The sequence below is a fragment of the Leishmania major genome, chromosome 19 (assembly GCF_000002725.2).
Source record: "Leishmania major strain Friedlin complete genome, chromosome 19".
NCBI classification, from domain to species: Eukaryota; Euglenozoa; class Kinetoplastea; order Trypanosomatida; family Trypanosomatidae; genus Leishmania; species Leishmania major.
In genome coordinates, this window is record NC_007260.2 from 115,341 (window position 1) to 141,979 (window position 26,639).

The 26,639-nt window shown below is 59.5% G+C and overlaps 5 protein-coding genes across 5 annotated transcripts; all 5 read left to right on the forward strand.

Annotated features, from left to right (window-relative positions):
- Positions 1–604: 604 nt before the first annotated feature.
- On the forward strand, positions 605–2,623 carry LMJF_19_0320 (putative intraflagellar transport protein component; the record flags this gene model as incomplete). Its single annotated transcript, XM_001682557.1, has 1 exon — positions 605–2,623. The coding sequence occupies one exon, from the start codon at positions 605–607 to the stop codon at positions 2,621–2,623; it is 2,019 nt and encodes a 672-aa protein (XP_001682609.1).
- A 2,158-nt stretch (positions 2,624–4,781) lies between these two features.
- On the forward strand, positions 4,782–6,566 carry LMJF_19_0330 (conserved hypothetical protein; the record flags this gene model as incomplete). Its single annotated transcript, XM_001682558.1, has 1 exon — positions 4,782–6,566. One exon carries the CDS (start codon positions 4,782–4,784, stop codon positions 6,564–6,566), a length of 1,785 nt encoding a protein of 594 aa, XP_001682610.1.
- A 1,406-nt stretch (positions 6,567–7,972) lies between these two features.
- Positions 7,973–9,349, forward strand: LMJF_19_0340 (conserved hypothetical protein; the record flags this gene model as incomplete). The annotated part of the gene is made up of 1 exon (XM_001682559.1): positions 7,973–9,349. One exon carries the CDS (start codon positions 7,973–7,975, stop codon positions 9,347–9,349), a length of 1,377 nt encoding a protein of 458 aa, XP_001682611.1.
- A 2,244-nt stretch (positions 9,350–11,593) lies between these two features.
- LMJF_19_0350 (putative lipoic acid synthetase, mitochondrial precursor) lies at positions 11,594–12,826 on the forward strand (the record flags this gene model as incomplete). The annotated part of the gene is made up of 1 exon (XM_001682560.1): positions 11,594–12,826. One exon carries the CDS (start codon positions 11,594–11,596, stop codon positions 12,824–12,826), a length of 1,233 nt encoding a protein of 410 aa, XP_001682612.1.
- Positions 12,827–15,730: 2,904 nt separating this feature from the next.
- On the forward strand, positions 15,731–21,313 carry LMJF_19_0360 (putative protein kinase; the record flags this gene model as incomplete). The annotated part of the gene is made up of 1 exon (XM_001682561.1): positions 15,731–21,313. The coding sequence occupies one exon, from the start codon at positions 15,731–15,733 to the stop codon at positions 21,311–21,313; it is 5,583 nt and encodes a 1,860-aa protein (XP_001682613.1).
- Between the last annotated feature and the right edge of the window lie 5,326 nt (positions 21,314–26,639).

A 26,639-nucleotide genomic window follows, 5' to 3' on the forward strand; every position in this document is an offset into this window, starting at 1 on the left:
TGGTTTTGCATGTGGATCGGTTGAAGCAGACCCACGCACACGGTCGTTCTCCCCACCAACACCATCACCACTCTCCCATCTTCCTCTGCTGCGTCTTCTCTATGCGTTTCTCCATTCTCCACAACCCCCATTTCACTTGCACACACGCGCGCGGCGCACATGCGGTATGCGCGTTGGTGTGCTGAACCGCGTGTGTCTGCGATGTTTTCTCTTCGCACTTGTGTATTGCCTTTCTGCACTCGACGTGAACAGGTTGTGTTACTTAGAGAAGTAAGAACCCTCTCACAAAAAAGAGCTACGCGGGGCGACCAGCACTGGCTGCGCACTCCCCCAACAGCCGCCGCAGCAACCACACAGCCGCGATTGAGGCCACGGCGCAAACGACGTCGTTACTGTTTCTCCCCTCTCGCTCGCTCGCTCTTCTATCGCTTCCACCGACGCTGTCACGGCGTGTGGTTTTGTCGACTGGCGCAGTGGTGTCGGTGAGGAGGAGAGGTTTCGCGTTCCTTCTCGCGCTCTCTCTCTGCGGGTGATCTCTGCTCTCTTGCCCTTCCAAGCACCCCTTCCCCACATACAAGTAAACGTGCCCTGCCGCAGCCCTACCATGACGGAGGTGACTTCACCATACCGTGGCAGGGTAAAGGAGATGTGGCCGGCACCGACGGCCGGTGTAGAGAGCGAAGCCGCCGCCGCCGCGCCGCCGCAAACGCAGCAGACAAAGGTGTGCTTTAACGTGTGCCGCCAGGAGCCGTACCACCCCAACAAAGGGTACCGGCACCTCGCGCGGAAGCTGCGGCAGGGCGGCACGGTCGAAATGAACAAGGAGGACATCACGCTGGACCGCTTGAGCGCCAGCGACATCGTCCTCTTCCCTGCGCCGCAGACGCCCTTCTCGGAGGAGGACATCGCGGTGATTCGGCAGTACGTGGAAGGTGGCGGCTCTGCCATGATCCTCCTAGGTGACGGCCACGGGGGGCAGTACTCGTACCTCAATAAGGCCCTCGACGACTGGACAGGGATTACCATCAACGAGGATTGCGTCGTGCGCACAGTTCTGCACCGCTACCTGCATCCCAAGGAGGTGTGCGTGACCAACGGCATCACAAACCGCGCCATCAACAAGGCCGCTGGCAAGAAAGTGTTCGGCGCCGTGGGCGGGTCGCCGAGCAGCGGCTTCGGTGTCGGGGCGGGCAGCGTGGGGGCGAAGGGGGTCACCTCCACCATGGGCATCGGCTCCACGCTCATGACGCTCAACCGCACGGTCGGTGCTGGGCAGGCGACAAACGCGGCGCTACTCGCGCAGAGCGCGGCCGCGGGAAGCGCTGCGGCCATGGCTGTCGACGAGGCCGAACAGGAAGCCACAAGTCTGGTCTTCGTGTATCCATACGGCCTCACCTTCAACGTGCAACGGCCTGCCATCCCGCTTCTCAGCAGTGGTTTCATGGCGTACCCGCTGAACCGCCCGATCGCGGCGGCGTGGGAGTGCCCAAAGGTGGTGGAGCACCTTGGCCGTCGCAAGCAGGGCAAGCTGCTGATAATCGGGTCGGCGCAGCTCTTCGATGACGCGTGGATTGAGAAAGAGGAGAACAGCACACTCGCCTCCATCCTCTTCGACTACCTTGACCACAAGCTGAAGCTGAACCAGATCGATGCCGACGAGCCGGATATTACGGACTACCATCACCTTCCTGATACCGCCTCCCTCTCCGAGCGGTTGCGCGTCGCTGTAGAGCAGCACGAGGAGCTACCGCGTGATTTTACGCAGCTGTTCCAGCTAGATTTGTTCAAGATCGACACGGACAAAATACCAGATGTGGTGGACACCTACTCGAAGCTGTCCGTGAAGGTAGAGCCGCTGACACTGATCCCGCCGGAGTTCCAGACGCCGCTGCCGCCGGTGAAGCCTGCCGTTTTCGAGGCGATTCACCGCGACCCGCCCCCGCCTGGACTGGACCTCTTTGATCTGGATGAGGAGTTCGCGCCGGAGCGGGTCCGACTCAGCCAGCTCACGAACAAATGCAAGGCGGACGACGTGGAGTACTACATCTTGCAGGCGGCGGAGGTGATGGGCGTGACGAAGAAACTGCGCAGCCCACGCAACCGCGACCCGCGCGCGCTGCTCGACTACGTGTTCCGCCAGGTGGTAGACTACAAGAAGGTGAACAGTGGCCCTGTCGCGTCGCAGGAGGCCATACATGGCGATACCGCCTCCGGGGCGGCCGCGGCAGACAACGCCGCTGCCGCCGCCGCCGCGGAGAACATGATGCGCGTGATTCGCGTCAGCAACGACGGCACCGGCGACCCGACCCCATTCGACGAGAACCCACTCTGGAACCTCTACCTCGAGGCGGACTTTGCAAAGGGCACCATCGAGGGTAACCTGCAACTGCTGCGGGACTCGAGCCGCTTCGGTGCACAGGAGGCGCGCATCGAAGGCGACATCAAGCCGCCAGGCGAGCGTGAGTACCCGATGGAGTGGGGCGTCGTGCTAGACGCCGCCAATGGCGAGCAGATCATCTACGTGTTCTTAGGAATGATCCAAGGCAACCAGCTGCGCGGCGTGTGTGAGCAGGGCGGCGGCGGCAACACCCGCAACTTCCTATATACGCTCGAAGAGCTGTAGCGCGGAAGCGGCGGTTGGGCGACTGTCGTTTGCCGACGTCTCTCTCCAGCGAGCACAGTGTATATATATATATATGCATATTTTTTTTTTCTGTTGTTGTTCTCTTGCCTCGCCGCTCGTTGTCGCGTGTGCGCCCCCTCCCTCCCTCCTTACCGTTCTCGCAGAGTCTTACCCTCCCCTCCCCTCCCCCCCCCCTTGTACATGGGAGTTTGCTCTTTCTCGGTCTTGCGGCGTATGCGTGTAGTGCACGCGTCTTCGTTGTGCGTGTATTAGGACTTTTATGCCTTCCCGCCTTTTACCCCGTGCGCGTGTGTGCGTGCGCGTCTTCAGTCGCCCCAGTGCTTGCTTCTCTTCCTAGTTTCTCCATCGCGTTTTTTTTTTGTTGTTGTTGTTGTTGCACCGCTCGTGGACAGTTTCGCAGGTGAGGGTTGTGCATGGCGGCCTGGTCGTATTGCATATGTGTGTGTAGGTGTGTATCGTGATGTCAGTTATGTTGATGTATGTGCGCATGCGTTATGCTTTTTTCTTCCTCCCCAAACGCGTGGCGGGGCTCGCCGTTGCACCCAACGAACGAGGCTTACCTGTGCGCGTCTGTGTGCAGCCAAGCAACGGAGGACGACATGGAAGCGAGCGACTCGCTGGGGAGGGTGAGCGAGGGAGACGTGGGAAGGGTGTGCATCATGTTACAGGAGGAGCGCCTTTATGTTTTCCGATGTAGATAAGCGTGCCCGGCCCCCCTCCCCCCTCCCCCCTCCCCTTCGCACAGATCTGTAGGCTAATGTGCCGTACATAGTGGGATGAAGGCGGCGCGCTCCAAACACGCACAATACGAGAGAAGGGTACGAACAACGGCAAAAAACATGGATTCAGCTCAGCAAGCAGCATGTGCAGGGTCACTGCATGTGCTTGCCGGTCGTGTAACCGGCTAGGGCGGCTGCTAGGATGACAGCGGAGGCAGCAGCACATGGTAGCACTGCTATTTGTTTGCGTTCGCCCGCGTTGGGCATGTGGGGCAAGCGAATCTACTAGTGGGGCGGCATGAAGCAAGTCGATGCCAGTGATGAGGGCACGAAGTGGGCCGGGGGTGGCGCTGACTAGAATTGTATGCCCTTTCTCGTCTTCTGATCCCTCTCTCTGATTTGCCCGCACGCGGCCGTTCTCGATGCACTCGCGCATGCTACCCTTTCTCATACCATCCCTCTCTCCTCCCTTACCCCCTCCCCTCCGTGCGTCACGCTGCTGACCTTGGGCATGTCTCACAAGGACAAAGGAGAAGTGCATCCGCCGAGTAGTCGAACCTGAAGCATCCCCACAACCCTCCCTCCGCCTTCTCAAGAGGCTCTTCAAAATAGAGGCCGTGTCCACAAGAACGCACGGATAAAACCAACGAACGTACGGCCACACACACACACACACACACGCACACCCACAGCGGAGGAGGGGGCGTGTCTCCAGAGGCGTTCTCTTGTCGTTATTTCTGTATTTCTGCTTGCTTCGCTCCCGCTCGCCACGTGACGGGAATCATATCGGAAGGCCGGTTCCGAGCCGCCCTCCCTCCCGTTGGACGCGCACACCTCGGAGAGACGAGATGCGGCTGAACATCACGTCTGCGAAGGAACGCCACGGGGAGGCGTGCACGACTGTCGCCGTCTCGCTAAACGGCGACATCATCAGCGGTAGTGACGACTTCACTGTTCGCCGATGGAACGCCAACGGAGAGGCGCTAGGGGTGGTGAAGGAGTTTGACAGCTGCGTGACTTTCGTGACATGGGTGCCGACGGTAGGGCGCGGTGCGCGTCTGGCCCGTGGAGCGGCAGCGGAGACGCGTGAGGGGCGTGACAACTGCCTTGTCGCGTGTGCCGATGGTAGCTTTTCCTTCGTGAACACGGCGAGCGGGCGAGTGGAGCGGACTATCGAGGCGCACGCTGGCAGCATTACGGCCGCTGTCTACGCCGCAGATGGCTCCTCCATCATCACGGCTGGCGAGGACGGGTGCGTGAAGGTGTGGTCGCAGGCCGGAATCCCTCGCACGACTCTCGCCAACGCCGGTCGGTGCATCAACGCGCTCTGCTGGGGTACGGAGGCGACCGAGCTGGGCGGTGACTGCGTGCTGTACGCCGTAGGCAGCGACGTCGTCATCAAGCCGCTGAACCCTGCCATGAAGAAGCAGATCAAGTGGAAGGCGCACAAAGGCGTTGTGCTGTGCGCGGACTGGTCGCGCATGAGCGGCATGATCGTGACGGGCGGCGAGGACGGCGTCTACAAGGTGTGGGATCCCTATGGCTGCAGCATCTTCGTCGCTGCCGCTGGCGAGCACCCCATTACGTCCGTGCGCTTCGCCGCGGATGGTGAGAGCTTCGCCGTCGGCTCCTTCATGAACGTGCGTGTGTGCGACAAGACCGGCTGGAGCCACTCCTACGAGCGCACCACCGAGGGCAGCGCGATGGCGCTGGACTGGATGCCAGATGGTACGCAGATGATCCTCGGCAACGGCACTGGCGCCCTTAGCATTGCGCAGATCGTGGACCGCAAGGTGAGTTGGGGGCCCTACACCGTCACCCTCCTTGATAGCCGCCGGCTTACCGTGCAAGACGTGGTCAAAGACACGGTTCAGGAAATCGAGCTGGCGGACAAGGTGATCAAGCTAGAGCTGGGCTGCGGCTACCTCGTCGTGTGCACGACAACGCAGTGCTGCTGCTACCCCATGGACCGCTTGAACGCGCCAGTGCAGTTCGACCTGCGCGACCCCGTCATCTCCATCATTCTCGGGCCGCGCCAGTTCCTGCTGGCCGACTGCAGCCAGGGGCTGCAGGTGTACTCGTACGAGGGCCGCCAGATCAGCGTGCTGCGCCTGCAGGTCACACTGAAGCCGGAGATCATGACAACAAACCTGCTTTCGCTGTCCCCAGAAACCGTGGCAATGCGTAACCCGGCCGACGCTAAGCGCATCCTCTTCTTCGATGTGAGCAGCGGCAAGCCCTTCGACGCCGCCTCCGTGGCCCATCACCTCGACATCGTCTCCGTTCACCTCTCCCAGTCCGGCTCCCTGCACGACCGCAAGATCGCCTTCATTGACCGCAACAACGACTTGTACTTTGGCCCCGTGCACACCCAACTCGGCTTTCATAAGCTGTCGACGATGACGACCAGCGTGGCATGGCACGACTCCCACGAAACCCTCGTCGCCATCGCAGACGGTCACCTTGCAACGTGGTACTACCCTTCCACCATCTTCACCGATCGCGATTTGCTGTCGCTCACCAAGACCGTGCGCGACGGCGGCCACACCGAGTTCACGCGGAACGACCGCATCACACACTTTCACCACACCCGCGTCCTGGTGCGGCGCGGTGGCGATGGTGCGTTGCTGACGCTGCCTGTCTCGCCGTACACCGTGATGATCTTCCAGCTTGTCACGCAGAAGAACAACTGGGACGGCGCCACACGACTGGCACGTTTCCTGAAGGACCCGTTGTTGTGGGCGGTGCTGACCGCTCTGGCACTGCGAGCCGGCGAGCTGAACGTGGCCGAGATCGGCTACGGCGCTCTCAGCGACCTGGCCAAGGTGCGGTACATTCACTACATCAAGGGCATCCCGACGCCGGAGGCGCGGCAGGCGGAGCTTGCACTTTTCCAGCACCGCCCCGCCGAGGCGGAGCGCATCTTGCTGCAAGCCGGGCTCGTCTACCGCTGTATTGACATGAACACACGTCTGTTCAAGTGGGAGCGGGCACTGGAGATCGCAAAGGAGCGCAAGACGCATCTGGACACGGTGCTGGGCCGCAGGGAGCGCTACCTGCAGGAGGTCTCCCAAAAGGAAATGCTCGCCCCGTTCAAAGACCTCTCCGGCAAAGTGAAGGTTGACTGGGCAGTGATTGAGGAGAAGGTGAAGCAGGAGGTCATCAAGGAGTCGGAGCGGCCCAACGCGAAGCCATATGCGTAGTGTCTCTCGTCTCCTTCTTTATCTCGCAGCGCTCATGTCAAGTGCGCTGCCCCTGGCGTAGACTAGCGTGGTCGCTAGTGACCAGCGGCCATTCCATGATTGCTTCGGCGTAATCTTCACCGCTGTCGACGCCCCCTCCCCCCGCCTCCTCTTCTTGCCGAGGCGCACAGAAGCACCGAGAAACGAACATCTTCCCTTTTCTCTTCACGTTCTCGTTCAACGCTGTCGAGTGCGGATCTGTGGGAGACGGCCGTGCAGCTTGCTGCTGCTTGGTGCCAGCACCGATAGTGCCCCCCTCCCGGTGTCTGCCAATGGTGAGCAAGTGCGCTCATGTGTTTGGTTGCATGGGGGCGCACGTGTGCTCGACCACGCCTCAACTCTCTCCCCTCCCCTCTGTGTGTGCGGTGCATGAGCGGTTCCGATGTAACTTAGAGAGTCCACACCGCCCCCTTTCGTTTGTTCGTTGGTTCCCCGTTCTCTCGTTATGTTTTTTTTTTCTTCCGTGCTCCGTTTACATACGCGGGGGGGGGAGGTACGCACGTGGATGTGTGGTGTGTGTGTGTGTGTTATCTGTGTGTGGCGCATGCGGGTGTTTGTATCCATTGGCACTCAAGATGCAAGCAGAACACACGCGCAGGCGCGCGAAAAGGAACGGTGGCACTCTGTTACTCACGGAGTACGCCGAGTGCGCGGGGGGGGTGACATGATGCGTGGCGGATGGAGGCAACGTAAAAACGCAAGGCCGCCGGATGGCCCCTCCCCTTCCCCCTCGCGCTCAACGGAGGGGAAGCGAGTGGTTGACATGATCCAAGCACATCTGCTTGCTCGCGCTTCATCTCACCCATCTTGTGGGTTGCGTGTGTTGCTGACGACCATGTCCGCGACGCCATGCAGTCCCCGTGTCTTCCTCTGCTCTGCTGAATGTGTGTGATCACCGTCTTTTTTCTCGTCGTTGTGAGGCTCAAATCAACTCTTGCTCTCTGCGCCCTTGCTTTTACGTCTGACATGTACTGGCCTTTGCACACTCTGCACGCTCACACGTGGACTGCAACAAACACCCAAGCATCGCAGAGACGGGTCGAACTGTTAGTTGGTTCGCTGCACTTCCCTTCCTCTCTTTGAGGAAGAGTCACCATTGCTAGATCGCATTGCTCATCTCACGAAGCCCACTGCTCTTGTCGACCCTCTCCTCGCTCCACGCTGGTATCATCGTTCTCCAGCAACTGTCACCACCGTCGCACGAATCGGTTAAGCGAAGAGAACAGCAGAGTAACGGGTCAGTGCCTCCATCCACTGCCTGCGCCGCACCTTCCCCTCCTCCACTGCACGTACGCCACAATCGACACACACTGTAAACAACAACGAAAAAAAAGCAAACATTGCACAGCCGTGCGGCCGTCTTCGCAATGATCGGTGGGGAATACAAGAAGGAGCGGCTCAGCGAGCGCTTGACCATGGCGCAGAACCAGCCCAAGAACCGCGGCTACCTGCCTGGGACACATCTCAGGACGGGCGGCTACGGCACCGGTACGCTGCTGGGCAACTGGAGTGAGGAGCGATTTGATGCGGGGTACTACGACGGCAAGGCAGTTGTCGCGTCCAGTCTACGCCCGGTGTGGAGCACCACGTACCGTGAGATGGTGCAGAACGTCTCGGCGCCGCCTGGCTTCGTCGCCTCCGCGTCCGGCGCTGACAGCAGCAGCTGCGCGACCGCCAGTCGCACACCCGAGGCCACCGCGTGCGATCGCACACAGTTTTCTCAGCAGACGTTCATGGTCATCGAGGACCGCACGGGGAGATCGTACCCAGGCCACCAGCCTCAACTTGACCCTGCGTGGCAGGAAGCCGTGCAGAGCAGCCACCATAGCACTTTCCAGTCCTCCTACATCCATCCCGACGTGCGAAGGCAGGAGGCAAAGGCGTACGTGCCGCCGGTGCTGGGCGGAAAGCCGTCGTCGCAGTCCACCGGCGTCCTGCTGCGCCTTCGCCGGCAGTTAGAGCTGGCACAGGAGTCGCTGCACGGCGCCGCCGGCACGTGCACGGTCGTCTCCGCCTTTCCGGGCAATGTAATCCGCTCCGTCCGCAAGGCGTTGGCCAACGCCTGCACTGACCCCAACGGCAACGTCAACACCGACGAGCTGCAGGAAGGCTTCGCCGCGGCGGGTGTGACCGCAGCTCCGGCTGAGTGCGTGGCGCTGTTGCGCTACTTTGACCATGAAGGCCATCTCACGGCGCCGTACATGGCGATCGTCGAAGCCGTTCGAGGAGAGATGAACAGCCGCCGTGCCGACCTTGTCGAGAGCGTCTACAGCCTGTTACGCTCCTTCAGCCCTGAGGGTGTTGTCCGCCTTGACAAGCTGGTTGAGTGGGTTGACGTGGAACAGCTGCCGGCAGTGCAGTCGGGCTCCGTGAACGCGGACGCGGCGCGCGCCGCCTTCGCCGCCCAGTGGGATGCCCGCACGCCAACAGCGCACATCACGCAGGCCCGCTTTGCCGACTTCTTTGCCGACGCGTCCTTCGAGATTCCACTGGACAACACGTTCGAGCTGACACTGCGCAATATATGGCACATGAGCGGCGGCCGCGGCAACTGCGAGAACACGTCCTGCCGGCGGGTGGAGGTGGTGCACACGAACGGGCGGGTGACGAAGGAAGAGATCAAGAACGACCTGCTTGTAAAGGATAGCGGCGACGGAGCTGCCTTGGACTCGCTGCTGCGCGCAAACTTGGCGAAGCAGGGTATCAAAGATGTCAAGTCTGTTCGTGTGGTGTCACCCGTCTGAGCCATCGTGGTGCAATGTGGCCACCCGAGACCTATGGCCACGGCCGATGACGCGCTGCTGAAGTTGCTGTGATACTCGCCTGTCCCCTTCTTGGTGCAGGCGCCTGATCAACGGCGTTTTTCTTTTGTCCTGCAAGGAGTGACGGTTCTCAAGACGGGTGGTCTCCATGCACAATGCTTCACACGTGATAGCGGTGGTGGCACCGCCAACGTGAGTCACGTCGCTTGCGCATCACCGGAGAAGTAATCCAGCGAGGGAGACAAGGAAGCGAAGAGGGGGGATGGTGGCGGCTGCCGACCGACGGGTGATGATCGTCAAGGACGCCGTCGCTTCGTTGCTCTTTCCTTCATCCGCAGTCGTCTATCCCTTTCTTTTGTTCTTTCTCCACACATCGGACCCCCTCCCCCCAAAAAAAAAGTGAATGACCACGTGCTCTCTCTCAATGTCCGTTTCACGCTTCCGTGTGTGTATATGTGCAGCTGGCGCGCAGTCAAGCGAGGGTGTTGGTGGGTGGTGGCGCTACCGGCGTTAGTGCCCTCCTCGTGTGTTCGCATGTGAAAGACGGAGGGAGCGAGAGCGAGAGAGATGGAGATGTATGTACATTAAAGCATGCGTGCGCACATACACGTACACATACATGTGTACGCGCGTGTATATGATGTTTCCCTACGGCGTCGTTTTTCCCCTTCTTCCGTCTTGGTGACGAGATGGACTGTTGATCGCACGGGAGGCACCGGACGCACGCGCACAAGAAACGGGCAGCACACCCAACAGCAGCAACAACAAAACCAAACCAAACACAAGTAGCTGGTGGCGTCTTTTCGCTCTGCGCACAGGCGGAGCGAAGGGCGACGGTGATCCATGTGAGACGAAGAAGTCTCAGTGGCTGCGTGGATATGTGTTGCGGAGTAGAGAGAGCTGGGGGCTTAGGGCGAAAGCATGTGTTTGCGCTACTAACGTCGCGAGTACGGCGGAGGCGCGCCAAGGCACCTTTCACTCGACAACCCTTCACCGCCTGCGAGTGAGTGCAACATCCAGCCATTGTGAGGGGGCACGCGTGCACATATCCATCGTTAGGGACTAGCTTGCATGGCGGGGCACACGCGCGCGCCTAAAATGAAACCCCCGCGCCTTACGTATTGTCTCTGTCTTTCCATCTCTGGCCACTCGCCCCCTCAGTTTTACTTGTCGCTGCGCCTCCCTTCCCTTGCACCCATTTCTCTTGCTCTTCTGCTGACACCCGCGGCATCGCCTCTCACGGCGTGAGCACGGACGACACGCGTGCTGCACCGCAAACGGCAAGAGATACACTTTTCTTTACTGTTCTTGAGTTGTGTGTTCGCTGGCAGCGCAGCTGAATCTTCATTGCTGCATCTATCCTCTCCCCCCTGCTCGCTTCCCAAGGGCACACAGTCCAGAATAATACGAAGGAGACGCCTAGCACCATTTTTTTTTGTGGTGGAACGCCTCTCTCTCGTGCTGTATTACATCACGCGCGCGTTGTTTCTCCTCCTCTTGCGTCTCGTCTGCTTCTGCTCTCCACTGATACTCTCTGCCGCCCCCGCTCACGTTGTCAAATGACACGTGCGCCTTGTTCTCCCTCCATCTTGGCCGACGCAAAAGCACCAATCACGTGTTCCTCTTCTTGCTCCGCTCTTGTGCGTAAACCAGGGACGATCTGGAGTCCAAGCGCCCACTACCACGCCGGTGTGCGCCGTGACACACCCACACCCACACCCACACCCACAACGAATAAGGGCATTTGGTTCACCTGCTGGCACAACCGTTGCCATTGACACCGCTTCTCCTTTTTTTTTGTCAGCGTTTTCCATCGCCGGCGCTCACTCGTGAACGTCAGCGTCGACTGTTGTTTCTTCCTTCCCTGACTGGATCCCTAACAAGCGAAGGAGAGAGGTAGACGCAAGACACACACACACACACACACGCGGAGGTGCAGGAGCAAGGCGTCCGTCCCTCATCCGCGGTGCACTTCATATCGTCGTCTTTCCTTGCGTGTGTCTGCTCTCTGAGCAGCTCACCCACGCGACCTCCCTCCTTTCCCTTCCCCTACTCACCCACGTTTTTTTTTGTTCGTGGGTGTCTCATTCTCCCCAGAAACGAGAAAGGCACGTCAAACTATACCACGACCAACACAGAAAGAGAGAAGTCGGGGCACGTGCCCGAGACTAAAGCAACAACAGGAGAGCACGAAAAAATACAATGCTGCGCTGCTGCTCTGCTCTGATGTGCCCGACGGCTGTGCCGAGCCGCGTCTCGCCGGTTGCTGCTGCTGCCGCCGCCGATATCGCGGGTTCCTCAGAATCGACAGTCAGCCTCGTGGCAGATGTGGACAAGAAAAACTCGCAATACAAGCAGATCTTTCTGGAGCGCTTTCGCAAGAAGCTTCAGTCGGACAAGACGGGCATGAACAACTTGGAGAGTTTTGTGGAGCTGCCCGAGGGTGTCGCGCCGTCGGCGGCGTCGATTGGTCCTATCAAGCGGGGAAGTGAGCCACTCCCGCCGTGGATAAAGCTAAAGGTGCCAAAGGGCATGACGCACCGTCCGCGATTCAACCGCATCCGCCGCAGCATGCGCGAGAAGAATCTGTCGACCGTGTGCGAGGAGGCCAAATGCCCCAATATTGGTGAGTGCTGGGGCGGCAGCGACGAGGAGGGCACGGCGACGGCCACCATCATGGTGATGGGCTCGCACTGCACCCGCGGGTGCCGGTTTTGCTCGGTGCTGACAAGCCGCCGCCCGCCTCCGTTGGACCCGGAGGAGCCAGAGAAGGTCGCGGCCGCGGTGCACGAGATGGGCGTGGACTACATCGTAATGACGATGGTTGACCGTGACGACTTGCCAGACGGCGGTGCCTCGCATGTGTGCTGCTGCATCCATACCATTAAGAAGAAGAATCCGGAGCTGATGCTGGAGGCTCTCGTCGGCGACTTCCACGGTGATCTGAAGCTGGTGGAGCAGTTGGCGGTTACCCCGCTGAGTGTGTACGCGCACAACATCGAGTGCGTGGAGCGCATTACGCCGCGCGTGCGTGACCGGCGAGCCTCGTACAGGCAGTCGCTGCAAACGCTCGAGCACGTTACGAAGTGGACCAATGGCAACATGCTCACAAAGAGCAGTATCATGCTGGGCCTCGGCGAGGAAGAAGCGGAAGTGCGGCAGACGCTGCGCGATCTGCGCACGGCTGGTGTGTCGGCGGTGACCCTTGGCCAGTACCTGCAACCCTCACACACCCGTCTGAAGGTGTCCCGCTACGCCCACCCGAAAGAGTTCGAGATGTGGGAGAAGGAAGCGATGGACATGGGGTTCCTCTACTGTGCCTCGGGCCCGATGGTGCGCAGCTCCTACAGGGCTGGCGAGTACTACATCAAGAACATTCTGAAGCAACGTCAGAGCGCCGAGGGTGGAAAGGCTGCGGCGGCCGCCACCGCTGTCAACGCAGGTACTGCGATTGCGTGAAGAGGAGGTGCATGTGCAATGAGCATCTCTCCGGATGGCGAAGCGGCACTGGCGACGCCGCCGATATCGTTGTCGGCGGTTGTGTGACAACATTAGCGCGAGGACGGCGCAGCGTTCTTTGTTCTTGCGCGATGTCTCTGGTGTTCAGCTCAACACCTTCAGCACAGACAGAGACGTGTGTTCCTGTGTTGTTCCACACTTCCGTGTGCTCTGCGCGTGCGTGCCCCCCCCCCGCATGATGTGCGTCGCCTTTCGTTTTTATTCTACTTCGGTGCTTCTGTTGGTCCACACGGTCGTGCATTGTAGCAGAACGTTCGTACTGAGAAGAGGGAGTGAGAAGGAGGGAGTTGAGCTACGCGGCGTCTCCCGCCGCCACCGCATCATAATGGGCGGAGGATGTGCCTTGTCAGGCGTACTTTCTTCACCGGGACGGTCGCTCTGGCTGACTGCAAAAGCATGCGATGATGACAGGGAGCCGCGCCTCCTCCTCAGTCCACTCAGCCGCCGTGAACATTAGGGTCGGTGGGGTAGAGATAGGCGCGCACCCTTGTGCGCGCGTCCACCCGTCTTCTGTTGTGTGGTCTCTGAGTGCCCGACCTGTGAGGCAAGAATTCTGCCTTCTGGCATGTCACGGACACCCGTGTTTACTGCGCGCGAGCAGGGAGTGAGGGACATGGGCGGCGTAGCTGTCCAGTTGTTCGCGCCAGCAGGGCGGTGGCGCGAGCCCGTTTCGCTTCCTCTAAGGTTTCCACTGCATCCCACCCCTTTCTCCCTTTCCCTCTCTCTATCTCTGCGCCTTTTCTCTTGCGTGCATTGAATACCATCGTGTTATCTGCGATGGTGTGCCACCTCCTGTGCGGTCCACTACCACCACCACCACCACACACACACACACACACACACACACACACACACACATAATGACACGCCCTTACTCGCGGCAAACGCGATACAAGAGCAGCGAACTGCACCCCGTCCGCGTGTCTTCCTCCCCTCCTCGTCGTTTCCCGCGCATTTGTCCTCCGCGTCTTCCTCGTTTGGAGCAGGCTTTCGTTTCGTTGCTGCATCGCGCGCGCTCTCTCTTTCTCTCTCTCTCGCAGACCGTTGTGAGCCATTGGTGAGTCGGCGTGTGCGCGTGCCTCATCGTGAAGGAGCTGGCACAGAAAGTCGCCGCAGACGTTCTTCTTATTTTTGCACGGCAGGAAGCAAGCTCGACGTCGAACGACAACGCGAGGGAGACACGCACGCGTACTCCGGAAGTCTTCCCATACGTACTACTGCAGAGGTATTCAACCCGCCTCAGTGGTGGAGGCGCAAGCCGCCACCTTCAAGCGCGCAGCCCCATACACACCCACACCTACCACACTTCCTCCGCTTGTGTGTGTGTGTGTGCACACATTTGGCTTCGCTCGTTTCGTTATATATGTTTCCTGTTAAGTCGCATTTTTATTCTCTTCGTTGATTCATTTATGCATCATCACTCTCTCCCCTTTTTTTTTCCGTCCTTCGTCTCTCTGACTCCCCACCCCCACCCCCACCCCTTCTCGATCTTTTCTGGGGGGTCTCCACCACATCCGCTTGGCACGCCCCGTTTATATATTTATGTGTTGGCTCTTTGATTTCGCCGCCTTTTCCATTGACACACACACACGCACACGCACACAGAGAGAGAGAGAGAGAGAGACACACACACGCGACCGGAGGAGACAAACTGAAAAAAAAAACAGAGAAAAACGACTAGCGCCTGCCCACCCTTACGAGAACCCGTCACATCCGTACAACTGGCAGAGGGGGCAGGCGGAGGAGAAACCAACAAAAAAGCAGGTCGTTACTAGAGGCTGAGAGAGGGCGTTATATTGTATATATATATCACATGCATGTACACTACCTTCTTTTATTCATTTTGGTTATTTATTATTATTTTGTGTGTGCGCGCGCGCGTTGACGGCTGTCCTGATTGAGGACATTCGCGGCCTTCTTCTCGTTGGGGCATTTCTTTGGTGGTCGTCGTGGTTTCGCTTCTACCGTGTGTGTTTGTGTGTTTGAGGTGCGCGCTCTCTTTGTTTTTTTCTCTCTCATCGTCTTTCATCTTTGTGCGCGTCACTGCTGCCGTTGCCGTTTGCTTGGATCGAAAGAAAACAAAAGAGTCGCCTCCCCCCTCTTCCCCTCACTCTTCACCCCTCACTCCCCTCTCCGTGTTGCTCGATCTCTGCAGCTGACGATCTCCTCCTCCTCCTGATTTTTTTTTTGGCGTGCTTACTGCTGTTTTGCCCGCATCGCCATTGCCTATGCCCCCTTGCGTACGTGTGCGCGTGCGTGCTTCTCCTTGTTTCATTTATATTCCCTCGCGGTACGATTTTAGCTTCTTCTCTGTGCGTTTTGGCTCGGGTGGTGTTGGAGAGCGGAGCAGGCGCGTGCGTGTGTGAGAGCAGAAGTGGCGGCCGCCTCCCCCCTCCCTCCTCCCTCCTCCCTCCCTTCACTCGCTTTTCGCGTTTTTGCTATTTTTTTTTCTTTCGGGCCTGTCTGCGAGGCAGGCTGCATCACGATATATTTTTTCGAAGTTGGATGCGGGCGCGCGCGCGTTTGTGAAGGGACCAGAAGGATCCGGTCATCTAGCGGGCTACTCGGGCATCACCGGTGCATCGCTTTCGCGTACCCCGTCACCGTCCTTCACGCATCCTCCATCGCTACGCGGCCGCAGCACGACCGCAACGACCACCGCCGCATCACACATTGTCTCATTCTTCCTCGCTTTCCCGCTTTGGTTTTGGTTTGCATCCTCTTCGCTGTACATTCGTTCGCCATACGTGCCCTCCCCCCTTCTCCCCCCCTCCCTCTGCCGGTTTCCGTGTTCCGTCTCTCGTTGTTTTATTCATTACTGTCTCCCTCTTCTCTGTACCCCAGATGTCAAGTAGCAACCTTGTGACAGACGCGTACCACAGCACCGAGTCTACAATCAACGTCCTCTTCTCTAGCCCCGCCGATGCGAACCCCGTCACGGACAAGCAAGCGACCAAGGTTCCAGTAGTGCCCATCGCTGCCTCGCTGTTTCCGGCAAACGCCGCAGTCATGATCGACGATGACCTCGCGCCTGGCGTGGCTGACGCTGGCGCCACAGCAGAGCCAGCTGTGCGTAGCCCGTTGTCCGTTGAGCGCGAGGCTTTTGAGAATTCCATCGCAGGCATCGGCGGCGGCGGCGGCGCCCTATCTCAGTCAGTGGTGAGTCGCCGCGACATGTCGCTTGCGGACATCTCCCGAATGCGACTGGAAGGCTGTCGTGCGCGGCACACACTCTTCGCCGCTACCACGTCACTGCGTGGCAGCATGGCCTCGTCGCTGCGGTCTGCCTCACTGTCGCCCATGTTCCCGCTGACCGGCCGCGTGCGTGATCATGCGGGGATCTTCGATGAAACCACTTCGGCAGCCATATCGGCAGCCTCACAAGCCCCTGCGTGGTCGTCCCTTAATGGGCCTGGTCGCTCATTCAACCGCCGCTCCAGCTTGTTATCGGCGCGCACAAACGCACTTGACACGTCGATTGCCATTCTTCAGCACATGGCGCACGACACGGCTGCTCGTGTGGAGGCTGTCTGCAATGCTCAATCTCTCGCCGGCACCGCGTCTACTGCCACCTCCGCCTGTGGCTCTGTTGCGCTGCCCTCGTTGCAGCCGACACAGCTCTATTCAGCGGACACCCACGCCAGCGCCCGTGGTTACAAGGTGGTGGGAAGTGGTAGCACAGCTTCGGTGGAGGACAGCTGTAGCGACAGCGACCAGCACACGCCCGTGCTGCACACCGTGCACACGCGACAGTTCACCCGCGCTTTAGACTCTCCCTCTCCGCTGAACTCGCTCTCTGAGTCCGAGCTGCGCAGCGGGCACCTGCGCGCTGGCGGTTGCTCACATGTGTCTGCACAGGCCTCGGCAGCACGCCTTACCGGCGGTGCTGGCGTTGCCAAGGCGGCGTCGGACTTACAGCACAGCTCTCCACGGTCTCACCCGGACAGATCTCCCTTGCCTGCAAGGCGGCAGACGAATGACACAGCGGATCATCGAGCACCCCATCAGTCAGTGGCGGCCACCGACATAGGGGTCGCATTGCCAAGCGCAGAGAACCAGACGACCGACGTGAGCGTCTACAACCACGACTTCCAGCACATTGTCCCACTCGAAGTGAAGGAGGCACTCCAGCGCAACATGCGCCCAATCTGCGAGGACGACGATGAGGACGAAGACGCGCTGCTGCACGACGGGCTGCGTGCTCCGATGCCACCGCCGCTGACATCCTTCGCGAACGTGACGCACAGCATGTACGAGGATACCTGCAATTTGGACACTCCGTCCAACTATGCGTGCACTCATGGCACCGTCAGCGTTGGTTGTGCCGGCGCGGCGATCGCGGATGCCCCGTTCAGCTTCCCTTCGAGTGCCCTTCACGCACCTAGTCGACTGTTCGCTTCACCAAACGCACCGGCGCTGCAGACAGCCACCCCCTCTATGATTGCCTGGCAAACAGGCGGCACTGTCGAGGCCAAGCCGATCCGCCCATTCGGTAGTGGCACAGCGGAGACGCTGGCGGCTGGCCTGAGCATCAGCGGTACGGGAGTACCCTTCCAGACGTGGAAGTTTCCGAGTTTGGGCAAACCGAACTCCGCGTCCTCGCTGCGCAAGACGTCGCTCGGCGAGAACGGCAACGCCGAGGCGTTGCCGGAAAGCGCGGTGGGGGGTGCGGCCGCGGCGCGTCAGCCGGCTGTTCCGCTCTCCGAGCACTGCAGCCACCCCACTCGCGAGACCCTCGTGCCGGAATCGCCGCAGCGGCAGTGCAGTGAGTCTTCTCCGCTCACCCGCAACGGACGTCAGGCCACCAGCGAGCACAACACCCTCAACGCGGCAGCCACGCCGTGCTCTTCCGTGGCGGTCGGTGCTTTGTCTGGCGCTGGCGACGTTGGCCCGTGTGCCGCGTCGCTGCTGTCCGGTGTGGACGGCACGCATCGAATGTCCTCAGTTGCGCACGGCACCCCGGTGCGCTCCAATGACGGCGCAGGTGGGCACTTTGTGCAGGCTGCTGTCGCGCAGGGCTCGACACCCAGCGCGGCTGGTAGCTTGAGCGCCGCCGCTGACAGCAGCAACACGCGCAAGCTGGAGATGATGTACACAGTCTATGAGCGGCTGCTGCACGCACGGCCTCCCGACAACAGCTTCCCTGAGGCTACCCGGAGGAGTCTGCAGACGCAGACTTCGCCAAGTCTGACTGAGGAGGTGATGCCGCCGCTGGACATGTCGCCGTCAACGCCGGCTGCCCAGCAAGCGCCGCAATCTGGTGTCGCCGGCGCTTGCTTCGAGGCGATGAGTCAGGGTGACTGTTCCCCATCGATGTCCTACTCCGGCGCTCTGAGCCGCTCGGCGGGTTACTACAGTTTCGGTAAGCGGATCAGTCTCAGTCACCCGAACAGGCAGACTCTGCCACACCAGTTCCTCGGCAGCGCCTCAAACCTGCATGCGACGTCGTCGCCGCCGCGAGTGGCGATGCTCGGCACCCCCGCAGTGGCAGGCGTGATCGTGACGTCGAGCGGTAACAGCAGCGGCACCACCATGGCTTTCTCGCCCACTGCGCGCGCGCGGCGACGTACTCTGGATTTGTCGGTGCTGCAGCGCATCGACTCCCGCCCGCTGCTGCAATCGACGTTGCTTTCGCAGAACAACATGTGCACCATCTGCGAGGCGCAGGCGCGGTTCACGCCGAAGGAGAGAGTGGAGGATGCTGGACGTGCGGATCAGCGCACCGCGATTAGCTCGGCACCGTCGAAAGCGGCTGTATCCGTGACGGTTGAATCCGTGCCCCAGTACACTGTTCCGTTAGAGGAGCAGAGTGCGGCTGGTTTGCCGTCGCCGGCGAGCGTGGCCGACGTGGAGACGCGTGAGGGTGTGGCAGGGGTGAGTCAGGGGCGGATGACTGGCCACACGGCAATCGCCGAAACGGCTTCGCCGGTGGGGCTGGGCTCCGCTGCCGCTTCGGCCACGGCAGTGTCCGCCGCGCGAGAGTCGCAGCAAACGAGCGGCAGCTGCAGAGATACTCAAGTCCCGTCTGTGGACTCTGTGCTGCCGTCGTCAGTCTCGTCCTCAATAGGCAAGCGGCCCAACGCGTCGAGTCTGTCCCTCGACTGCATTCACGAAGGGCAGGGGGGGCAGGAGGAGCACCTCCGCAAGCAGGCCGAGATGCACGTGAATCCCACCGCGGCCACCGCCACCGGCGTGTCTGTGGCACATGAGAGCAACGGGATCTCACCACATCGGTGCTACCAAGCCCTCACGGAGGCAAAGCGCCTCGTGCGTCACGTTCACGGCGTCGATGGGGTGGAACGGGAGGTAGACGACGACTCTATGAACTTGGTCGTGCACGTTGGCATGCACCTGATGGGCTGGTTGGAGGTGGTGAGTCTGCTGGGCTGCGGCAGCTTTGGCCAAGTATTCCTTTGCAAGGACTTGCGCATCTGCGACGGCCACTTTGTCCACCCAAGCGAGATCGAGGGCGACGACTACGAGTATTGGAACTGCTCCCACGCCTACCTCCCCTTCAGCAGTGTCGACGCCGTGCCGACGCATCGGCCGCTTGTCGCCGTCAAGGTGGTGAAAAGCGTGCCGCTGCTGGAGCAGCAGTCGGTTCTGGAGGCGGAGATGCTTGTGTTGATCGGCGCGCAGACCGCGCTACCTCCGGCGAACGCAGCGGGGGAGGGGTGTGAATCGGCCACCCCGACATTTGCAGCCGCAACAGGAGGTCGCATTGGCGTCAATGAGCCACCGCCGGCGGATCCACGCTGCGCCAACATCGCAAAGGTGCTCGCCGACGGCATCTGCTACGGCCATCACTGCATTGTGATGGAGAGGTACGGCGCGAACCTGTACGAGTACATTGCCGCGAACAACCACCGTGGGCTTCCCATGTACCAAATCCGCTCTATCGGCGCACAGCTCTTCTCCGCGCTCTCACTAGTGCACGAGGAGTGCCACATCATCCACGCTGACGTCAAGCCAGAGAATGTGCTGCTGACGCTTGGCTCTAGCATGGGCACACTGCGGGTGAAGGACGAGCCGTCGCCCATAACCACTACCACAGCAGCTGCGGCGCTCCCCGCTGGGGCGATAAGCAAGAGCAACGCCAGCACCACTGCAGTGGCGACCAAGACCCCGCGTAGCGTCCCACAGCGAAAGGCGTCTGCTGAGGCTGCGCATCGCTCTCCGAGCAGCACGTCGCCCAATACCGAACCGCCGTGGCACCAGCAGCGCACCGAGTATGCGGCATCGTCGCCCGCATCGCTCTTGCTGCCGGCAGAGCGTTCGCACACCGCGCGGGTCGGCCCTGGCGCTGTCGCGCGGCAGCGGCTCAGCTTTAAGGGGAAGCGCCAAAACTCGAACACCCTCCTGGACCTCTCCTCCTCGCCGATGGCGCTCGCGACGTACAAGGGTCATAGTTTTTGCCACCTCCGCTCGAGCTCGGCCAGCCGCGCCACCAGCGTGGAGCAAACAGACATGCCGACCCCCGAGCCGCGCCGCATGCACATGCTGAGCCAGTCGGCCGGTCTTGTCACCAGTGCCGCGAGCGGCATGTCGTTGCTAAGCCTTGGCGGTGGTGGTGCCGGCAGTTATAGTCGTCAGATAGTGCAAGCACCTGCTGCGCCCGCGGAAGAGGCGCCGGCGGCGCCAGTAGCACCGGCTGCTTCACACCTGCACGTTCGGCTCATTGATTTTAGCTCCAGCTGCTACGACGGTGGCCCGTTTTACCAATACATCCAGTCCCGCTACTATCGCGCACCGGAGGTAATCATAGGGGCGCCGTACAACTCTGCAATCGACGTGTGGTCAACTGGCTGCTTGCTTGCGGAGCTGCTGCTGGGCATGCCGCTGCTCCCCGGCTGCAACGATCACCACCAGCTCTCGCTCGTGGAGGAGATGATTGAGCCGCTGCCCGACCACCTGGTAGAGAATGGCGACAACGCAGGCTTGTTTTACATCGTAGCAGCGACGGGGGGCGAGGGCAGTACCGATGCCGCGCTGCCTCGTGCGCCAGCAGCTGCAGCGCCCGGCGCAACTGCGTCAGCGACGCTGCAGAAGCCTCGGTCGTTTGCTTTGCGCACACGCGAAAACTACCTGGAGGTCACCGGCAGCGAGCCGCTGCCGTACCGCCGCTACTTCACATACCAGACTCTGCAGGAGCTGGTGCGGCACTGCCCTTTGACGCTCGAGGAGCGGCGCATGAGCAACGGGCTACATCCGTACGTGTCAGCGAATGAGTCCTCTGCGATCCCCCCTGATGCGACGCCGTCGCTGTCGGTGCGATCGGACATGATGAAGCAGCGCTTCTTGCTCTTCGATTTGCTGCGACGTCTCCTTCAGACGGACTCGAAACTGCGCCCCACCGCCGCGCAGGCACTCCAGCACCCGTTCTTCAGCTCGCTTCCACCGTATTTCACGACCTTCGCGCTCGACTGAGAAGCCTCGCTGCCGGCGGTAACGGTGCACCTTCCCGAGCACGTGCGTGCTCTTGTAGTGGCTGGTGTTGATACAGGTGCCCCGATGAGGACAAGGGAGGATGGCGGCATCCCTCAGCGCGTGGCATCTCAGGGTCGAGCACACCCGCTCTGTGTGGGGCAGCTGAGTAGCCCCCCGCCCCTGTCCCCCGCCAGTGCCGAAGCATTTCTGCTGCTGGTAGAGGGCCAAGAGCCTACGACGTGCGGGTGGTCAAAGCAATGTAGCGCCACTGACGTCGGCGGCCCGGTCGTATATAACGCTGCGCTGGAGCGATCTGCGACTGTGAACACGACTGTGCCATCCATATGGTAGACAGCGTGTCAGCGTGACTCGAGCGTATCTCGCCCGGCCCTCACTGCCCTGCTGGCGGGCCGCCTGTGTGCCACCCCGAGTGTGGTGCGCTATGTGGGGAGCAGCATAACGGGAAGCGACTGTGAGGCAACCTGCTTGGTGGGCGGGGTGGGCAGAGTTTGAGGCAGAGACGGTGCTCCGATGACTGTGTCGGCGCATTGCTGTAACGCGCTTCTGGCGCTGCTTCGCACCCCGCGGAACGGGGGCCTGTGGCAGGCTGTGAGGGGTAGGGTGGAGTGGTGCGGCGTGCTGTATGGCGGCTAAGGAAGACCTTGTAAAAGAAAACGAAAATGACAGGATGGGAACGCGTGAAGGCGTGCATTGCGTGTGTTGTTGTTGCCGCGCGTGCAGCGCTCGCGACACACGCACAACGCGCCCAAAGCCTGCATGTTTGCTTTGTATGTATGGTTGGAATGAGAGTGACCGTCTGCCTTATGTTGCGTTGTCCGTCCAGCCTTTTTTTCGTGTGTGCGTGTGTGCGCGCGTGCGTGTCTTCTTCGGTGATGCGGTGGATGGGTTCCTGTTCGCTTCCTTCTTTCCTATTTTTTGAGGGTTTCGCTTTTGTAGATGGACTGTAATTTGCGTCCGTGTTTCGGGTCTTCCTCTCTCCGTCCTTCACTGTCACTTGCTCGTTTCCATTTTTTTTTCTTCGGTGCGCGTACGTGTATGCGCTTGCCACGCGATGGCGAGGATCTGTCACGTCTCGAAGTGTGTATGCATGTAGCATGTATATGTACTTGTGTGTGTGTGTGTGCGTGCTGACCACGCACGTGTACAGTTGTCTGGGGTCCCCGCCTGTGCATGCGAGTCTCCCGTCTCTCTGACTCTCTGTCTCTGTCTCGACTTATATATATATATATATATATACATCTCTTGTCCCCCCTCCCACACACACACATAAACGTCGCCTCTTCTTTTTCTGCCTTATTGTTGCTTAGCGTACTTTTTTTCGTGTTCGGTAACGCAGCCTCAGTGGAGCGTGTGCAGAGGAAAAGGTCTCGTGAGTCATGCGCCACCACACGCGCTGCCGTACCTGCTCCCACGCTTGCTCCACCGCCCTTCCATGACGGCATAGGGGTGGGGAAAAGGGGCCCTCCACGAGAGCAGCGATGCAAACGGAAGACAACTTGCGCAAGGAAGGGATCGGCACGGTCTGCAGACACGCTTACGCACATACGCAGGCGCTCTTCTTAGCGCCCCACGCCCCACCAACTCCTGAAAGGCTGCAGAGCAGAAGAAGGGAACAAAAGGGGGTGGAAGAAAATTCGTACAAACCCCCTTTTTTCCAGTGGCGCCGTCGTTGAACAGCAGATTGCGCTCTGCGGCAATCTGCAGCTCGGCGGCTCATTGTCGTCGTCCTCAGCTTCGTTCCCTTTGGCTAGGAAGCGTGCAAAGTTTTCAGACGCTACACCAACCACAGTTTCTCTCGCCCTTCTCTACCTTCGCCGCATGTGCGTGCACCGGCAGCTCGAGGAACTTTCTTCTTCCCTCGCGGTGACGCGCCTTTGAAGAGGTGTATCACACACGGTTTCTTCACCGCATCAAGACGATCGTGTCTGCTCACTCGTCCACTCCCCCCGCCTCACCCCCTGCGTCGTCTGCCTCTTTTCTGTTTCAAACACGCAATCGAACACAACTGCGTGGACTTCATCGACGACACCCGAACCGCGCACAACACGCTTCACGGTACACCGCACTTCACCATCCCTTCAATCGACCACGCTGTTCCCTGTGGTGCCCTCCCTCTCTCCCCCCGCTTCCGTTTGCTGCGGTCAACGAGAAGGAAAGAGATAGAGAAGTCGTTCCTCTGTCTCTCTCACTCTCCGACGGGACAGAGAAGAAAAAGGAAAACACGAAAACGAAAGGGGAAGACATCGCACTCAAAATAGAGTAGCGGTCTTCTCCCTCCCCCTCACCCCCTCCCCTCTCCTTCCACGGCATACTCATTACGGGGGAGGTGAGCCGAAGCCGAGCGTCTTGATCCTTTCGTGTTCTTTGTTTTTGGTGTGCTGCTACGGGAGGTTTTACCGCCCCTTTTGCTGTCTGTTGTGAAGTGGGGAGGAAGACGCCGACTTGCGCCCCTCCCTCCCTCCCCTCCCTCTCCTCCCTCCCTCCTCTCTCCCTCTCCTCCCTCCCTCCCTCCCCCCCGGTCCTCCGCTTTCTCATTGAGGCACATCTACCTTGCTCTTCGATCGCCGCGTGACGAACTTGCGTGCGCAGAGGGGTTCAAAAGAGAAAGCAACGCGAAAATCCACAGCGGCCAGACAAAGAGAGGGGAGGGGCAATCGCCTGAGGGCATCAGAGGTTGTTCTCCTCCCCCTCCTTCCTCCACAGAGCTGGTTTGATCGCTGAGACTCTTGCGTCCTCTCCCTTTCGTTTTTGTGCCTGTGTCTCTTTGGGGGGGGGTGACGGTTGCGTAGGGCGTCCAACTCAGAGTCTTAAACACGTACAGAAATACCGGAGACACGCCTGCTTTTCACTCATCAGGTGTGTGTGTGTGTCTGTGTGTGTGTGTGTGTGTGTGTGTGTGTTTGTCTGGCTCTCTCCCTCTCCCTCTCCGTGCATGTTCTTCTCTTTCCGTTAAACCCCCTTTGATTCTCTTGTTTCAACGCTACGCTCTCACTTGCGTGTCGATCAACCCACCCACCCTTTCCCCCTCCAACGTTGACAGAGACACGCGAGGGTGGGCTCTTCCCTCCTCTCTCTCTCTTCTCCACTCTCACAGCCCTCCGCCACACCGCATTTCCTTCCTCATCTTACGTCTTCTATAATCACTGCCACACACGATCTCTCTGATTCTCTTTCTGCGTGTGTGTGTGTGTTTGGGTCTTCTTTTAGTTTTCCCCTTTTTCCTTTCGCTTTGAAGCGTCCGGGTGCCGTTGTTTCTGATCTGCTGCTGCTTCGTCTCTCCCTCGTCCTCTCCCACTCTCCGTGACCTCATGCATGAACTCTGCGCTTGGGTGTGTGCGCGTGCTTGACTGCTTCTCTCGGTAGCATTTGTGCGTGATTTCCCGCCTATTTTTCTTACTTTTTGGGACACCTGTGTAACGAAGAGAGAGAAACGACTTTCTGTCCCCCCCCACCCCCACCCACCCACCACCACCAACCCCCCACGTTCTCTCCCGGCCAGCGAAGATAAGCCCCTCTCCGTTTGCCTTTCCTTCGGGCCCCTGTCTCTCTCTCTCTCTCTCTCTGAGGGAGTCTCGTACGAGGCGTTCGCCGCTTCTTTACATACGCACAGCGACACTCACTCCCTCACCCCCCCCCTTCACACACACATACGCGCTCGCTGCTCCCTGCTACACAGCACACCTGACCATCCCTCACGACTTCTCGCTTCCAACAAACACGTTCGAACACAGCTATACTTGGTTTACTCTTCTTCCACGTTGTTCTCTTTTTTCTTCGTTGTTGCTGTTGTGCTCTTAGCATAATCACGTGTGCGTGCGTCTGTGTCGCGGGGCGCGTGGTGCAACCCTGCGCGGCTCGCTGGTGTTCGTCTTGATTTCAGAACGAAAAGGGATCTCTGCGCTTTGTTTCCTGTGGAGGTGGCGCGTCGCCGAATCTTCGTGTTTGTTGCGTTCTTCTCCCCCTCCCCTCCCCCCTCCCCCTCCAAACATCGAGTTTGCGCGTCCAACGTTCGACCACCGACACGTACGCATTACATTGTCTGCAACGCCCCCGCCCCTCCAACCTCTTCTTTTTTTAGTTGTCTACTTCTTCGCTCTCCGCCGTCGATCTAGGCAAGTCACACAACCCTGCACAGAACCCACGAAAGGCAGGACGAGGCGAGTCAGGTACGAACCAGAGCTAGAAAAGACACGAAAATAAGAGCAACCAGACAAACAGAACAAGGAAAGCAACGACGACACGGCCACTCACGCACCCACACCGTGTTCACAGGTATATATACTTCGTTTAGCGACAGGAAAAGAGAAACTCATCTGCCTGAAAGAGGGAAGGCTCGTGCGGCGAGCGAGCTTCAGAGGCAGAAGGGGCGCAGCATCGAAACGAAGGAGGAGACGTAGTTCTGCATCCTTTCTTGAGAGGAGAGGAGATTGAACCTCTTTCCCTTCTCGTTTTGTGTTGCCCTCAAGTTCCGAGTGCGTGCGTCTGCTCTCTCTTTGTTTTTGCCCCCACTCCCTGCTTTTCTTTCTTCACCCCACGTGGAGGGAGAGGTTTGGCAGAAGTGCGTGAGCGATTCAAGTGCGAGTCCACGTGCGCGCGTGTTTCTCTCTCGGTATATATGCGTGTGTGCGCGCATTCTCGTGTTCTTCACTCTTTTCTTTTTTTTTTATGTTTCCAACCGTGAGAGAAGTCTCTAGGCTCTGTCTTCTTGTTTGCGGGTACCGAGCGTGCACGTGTTCGCCTCAGTTCCTCCATCTCCTTATGTGATTCAATCATTGACTGTTCTTCTTTTTCGTCGTTTTTTTTTTGTCTTCGCGTGCCCAGGATTATCATTGCTTCTCCTTATCTATACCTTTACTTCCTTCCCTACTCCCCGCTGTGTTTGCGTGTTTCTCTCTCTGTGTGTGTGTGTGTGCGCGCGCGCGAGCGTGCATGCGCGTAGCTCCGTGATTGGCCGTTGCTTTTTACGCTGTTTCTTTCGTGGTTGTGGTTGTTGTCTCTTTTTTTTTTCGTCTTTTCGCTTTGTTTGCCAAGTCACTCCCCTCCCCTCCCCTTCTTTCTTCCCTTCCCCCCCCCCCCCTTCTTTCTCTCGGCTGCCTTTCCTCTGCTGGCCTTTGAGTCCGAGTCACTTCTATGTACCTCTCTGCGTGAGTGTATGTGTGACCTTCTATATTTTGCTGTGCGGTAGCGCTCACTGTTACACACGCCCTCTCGTTTTCTTTTCGGTTTGTCTGCCTAGTAACACGTCTCCTGCTGTTCTCCCTTTCTGCGCCTGTGCCGTTCGCTCTCCCCCTCCCTCCCCTCCCCT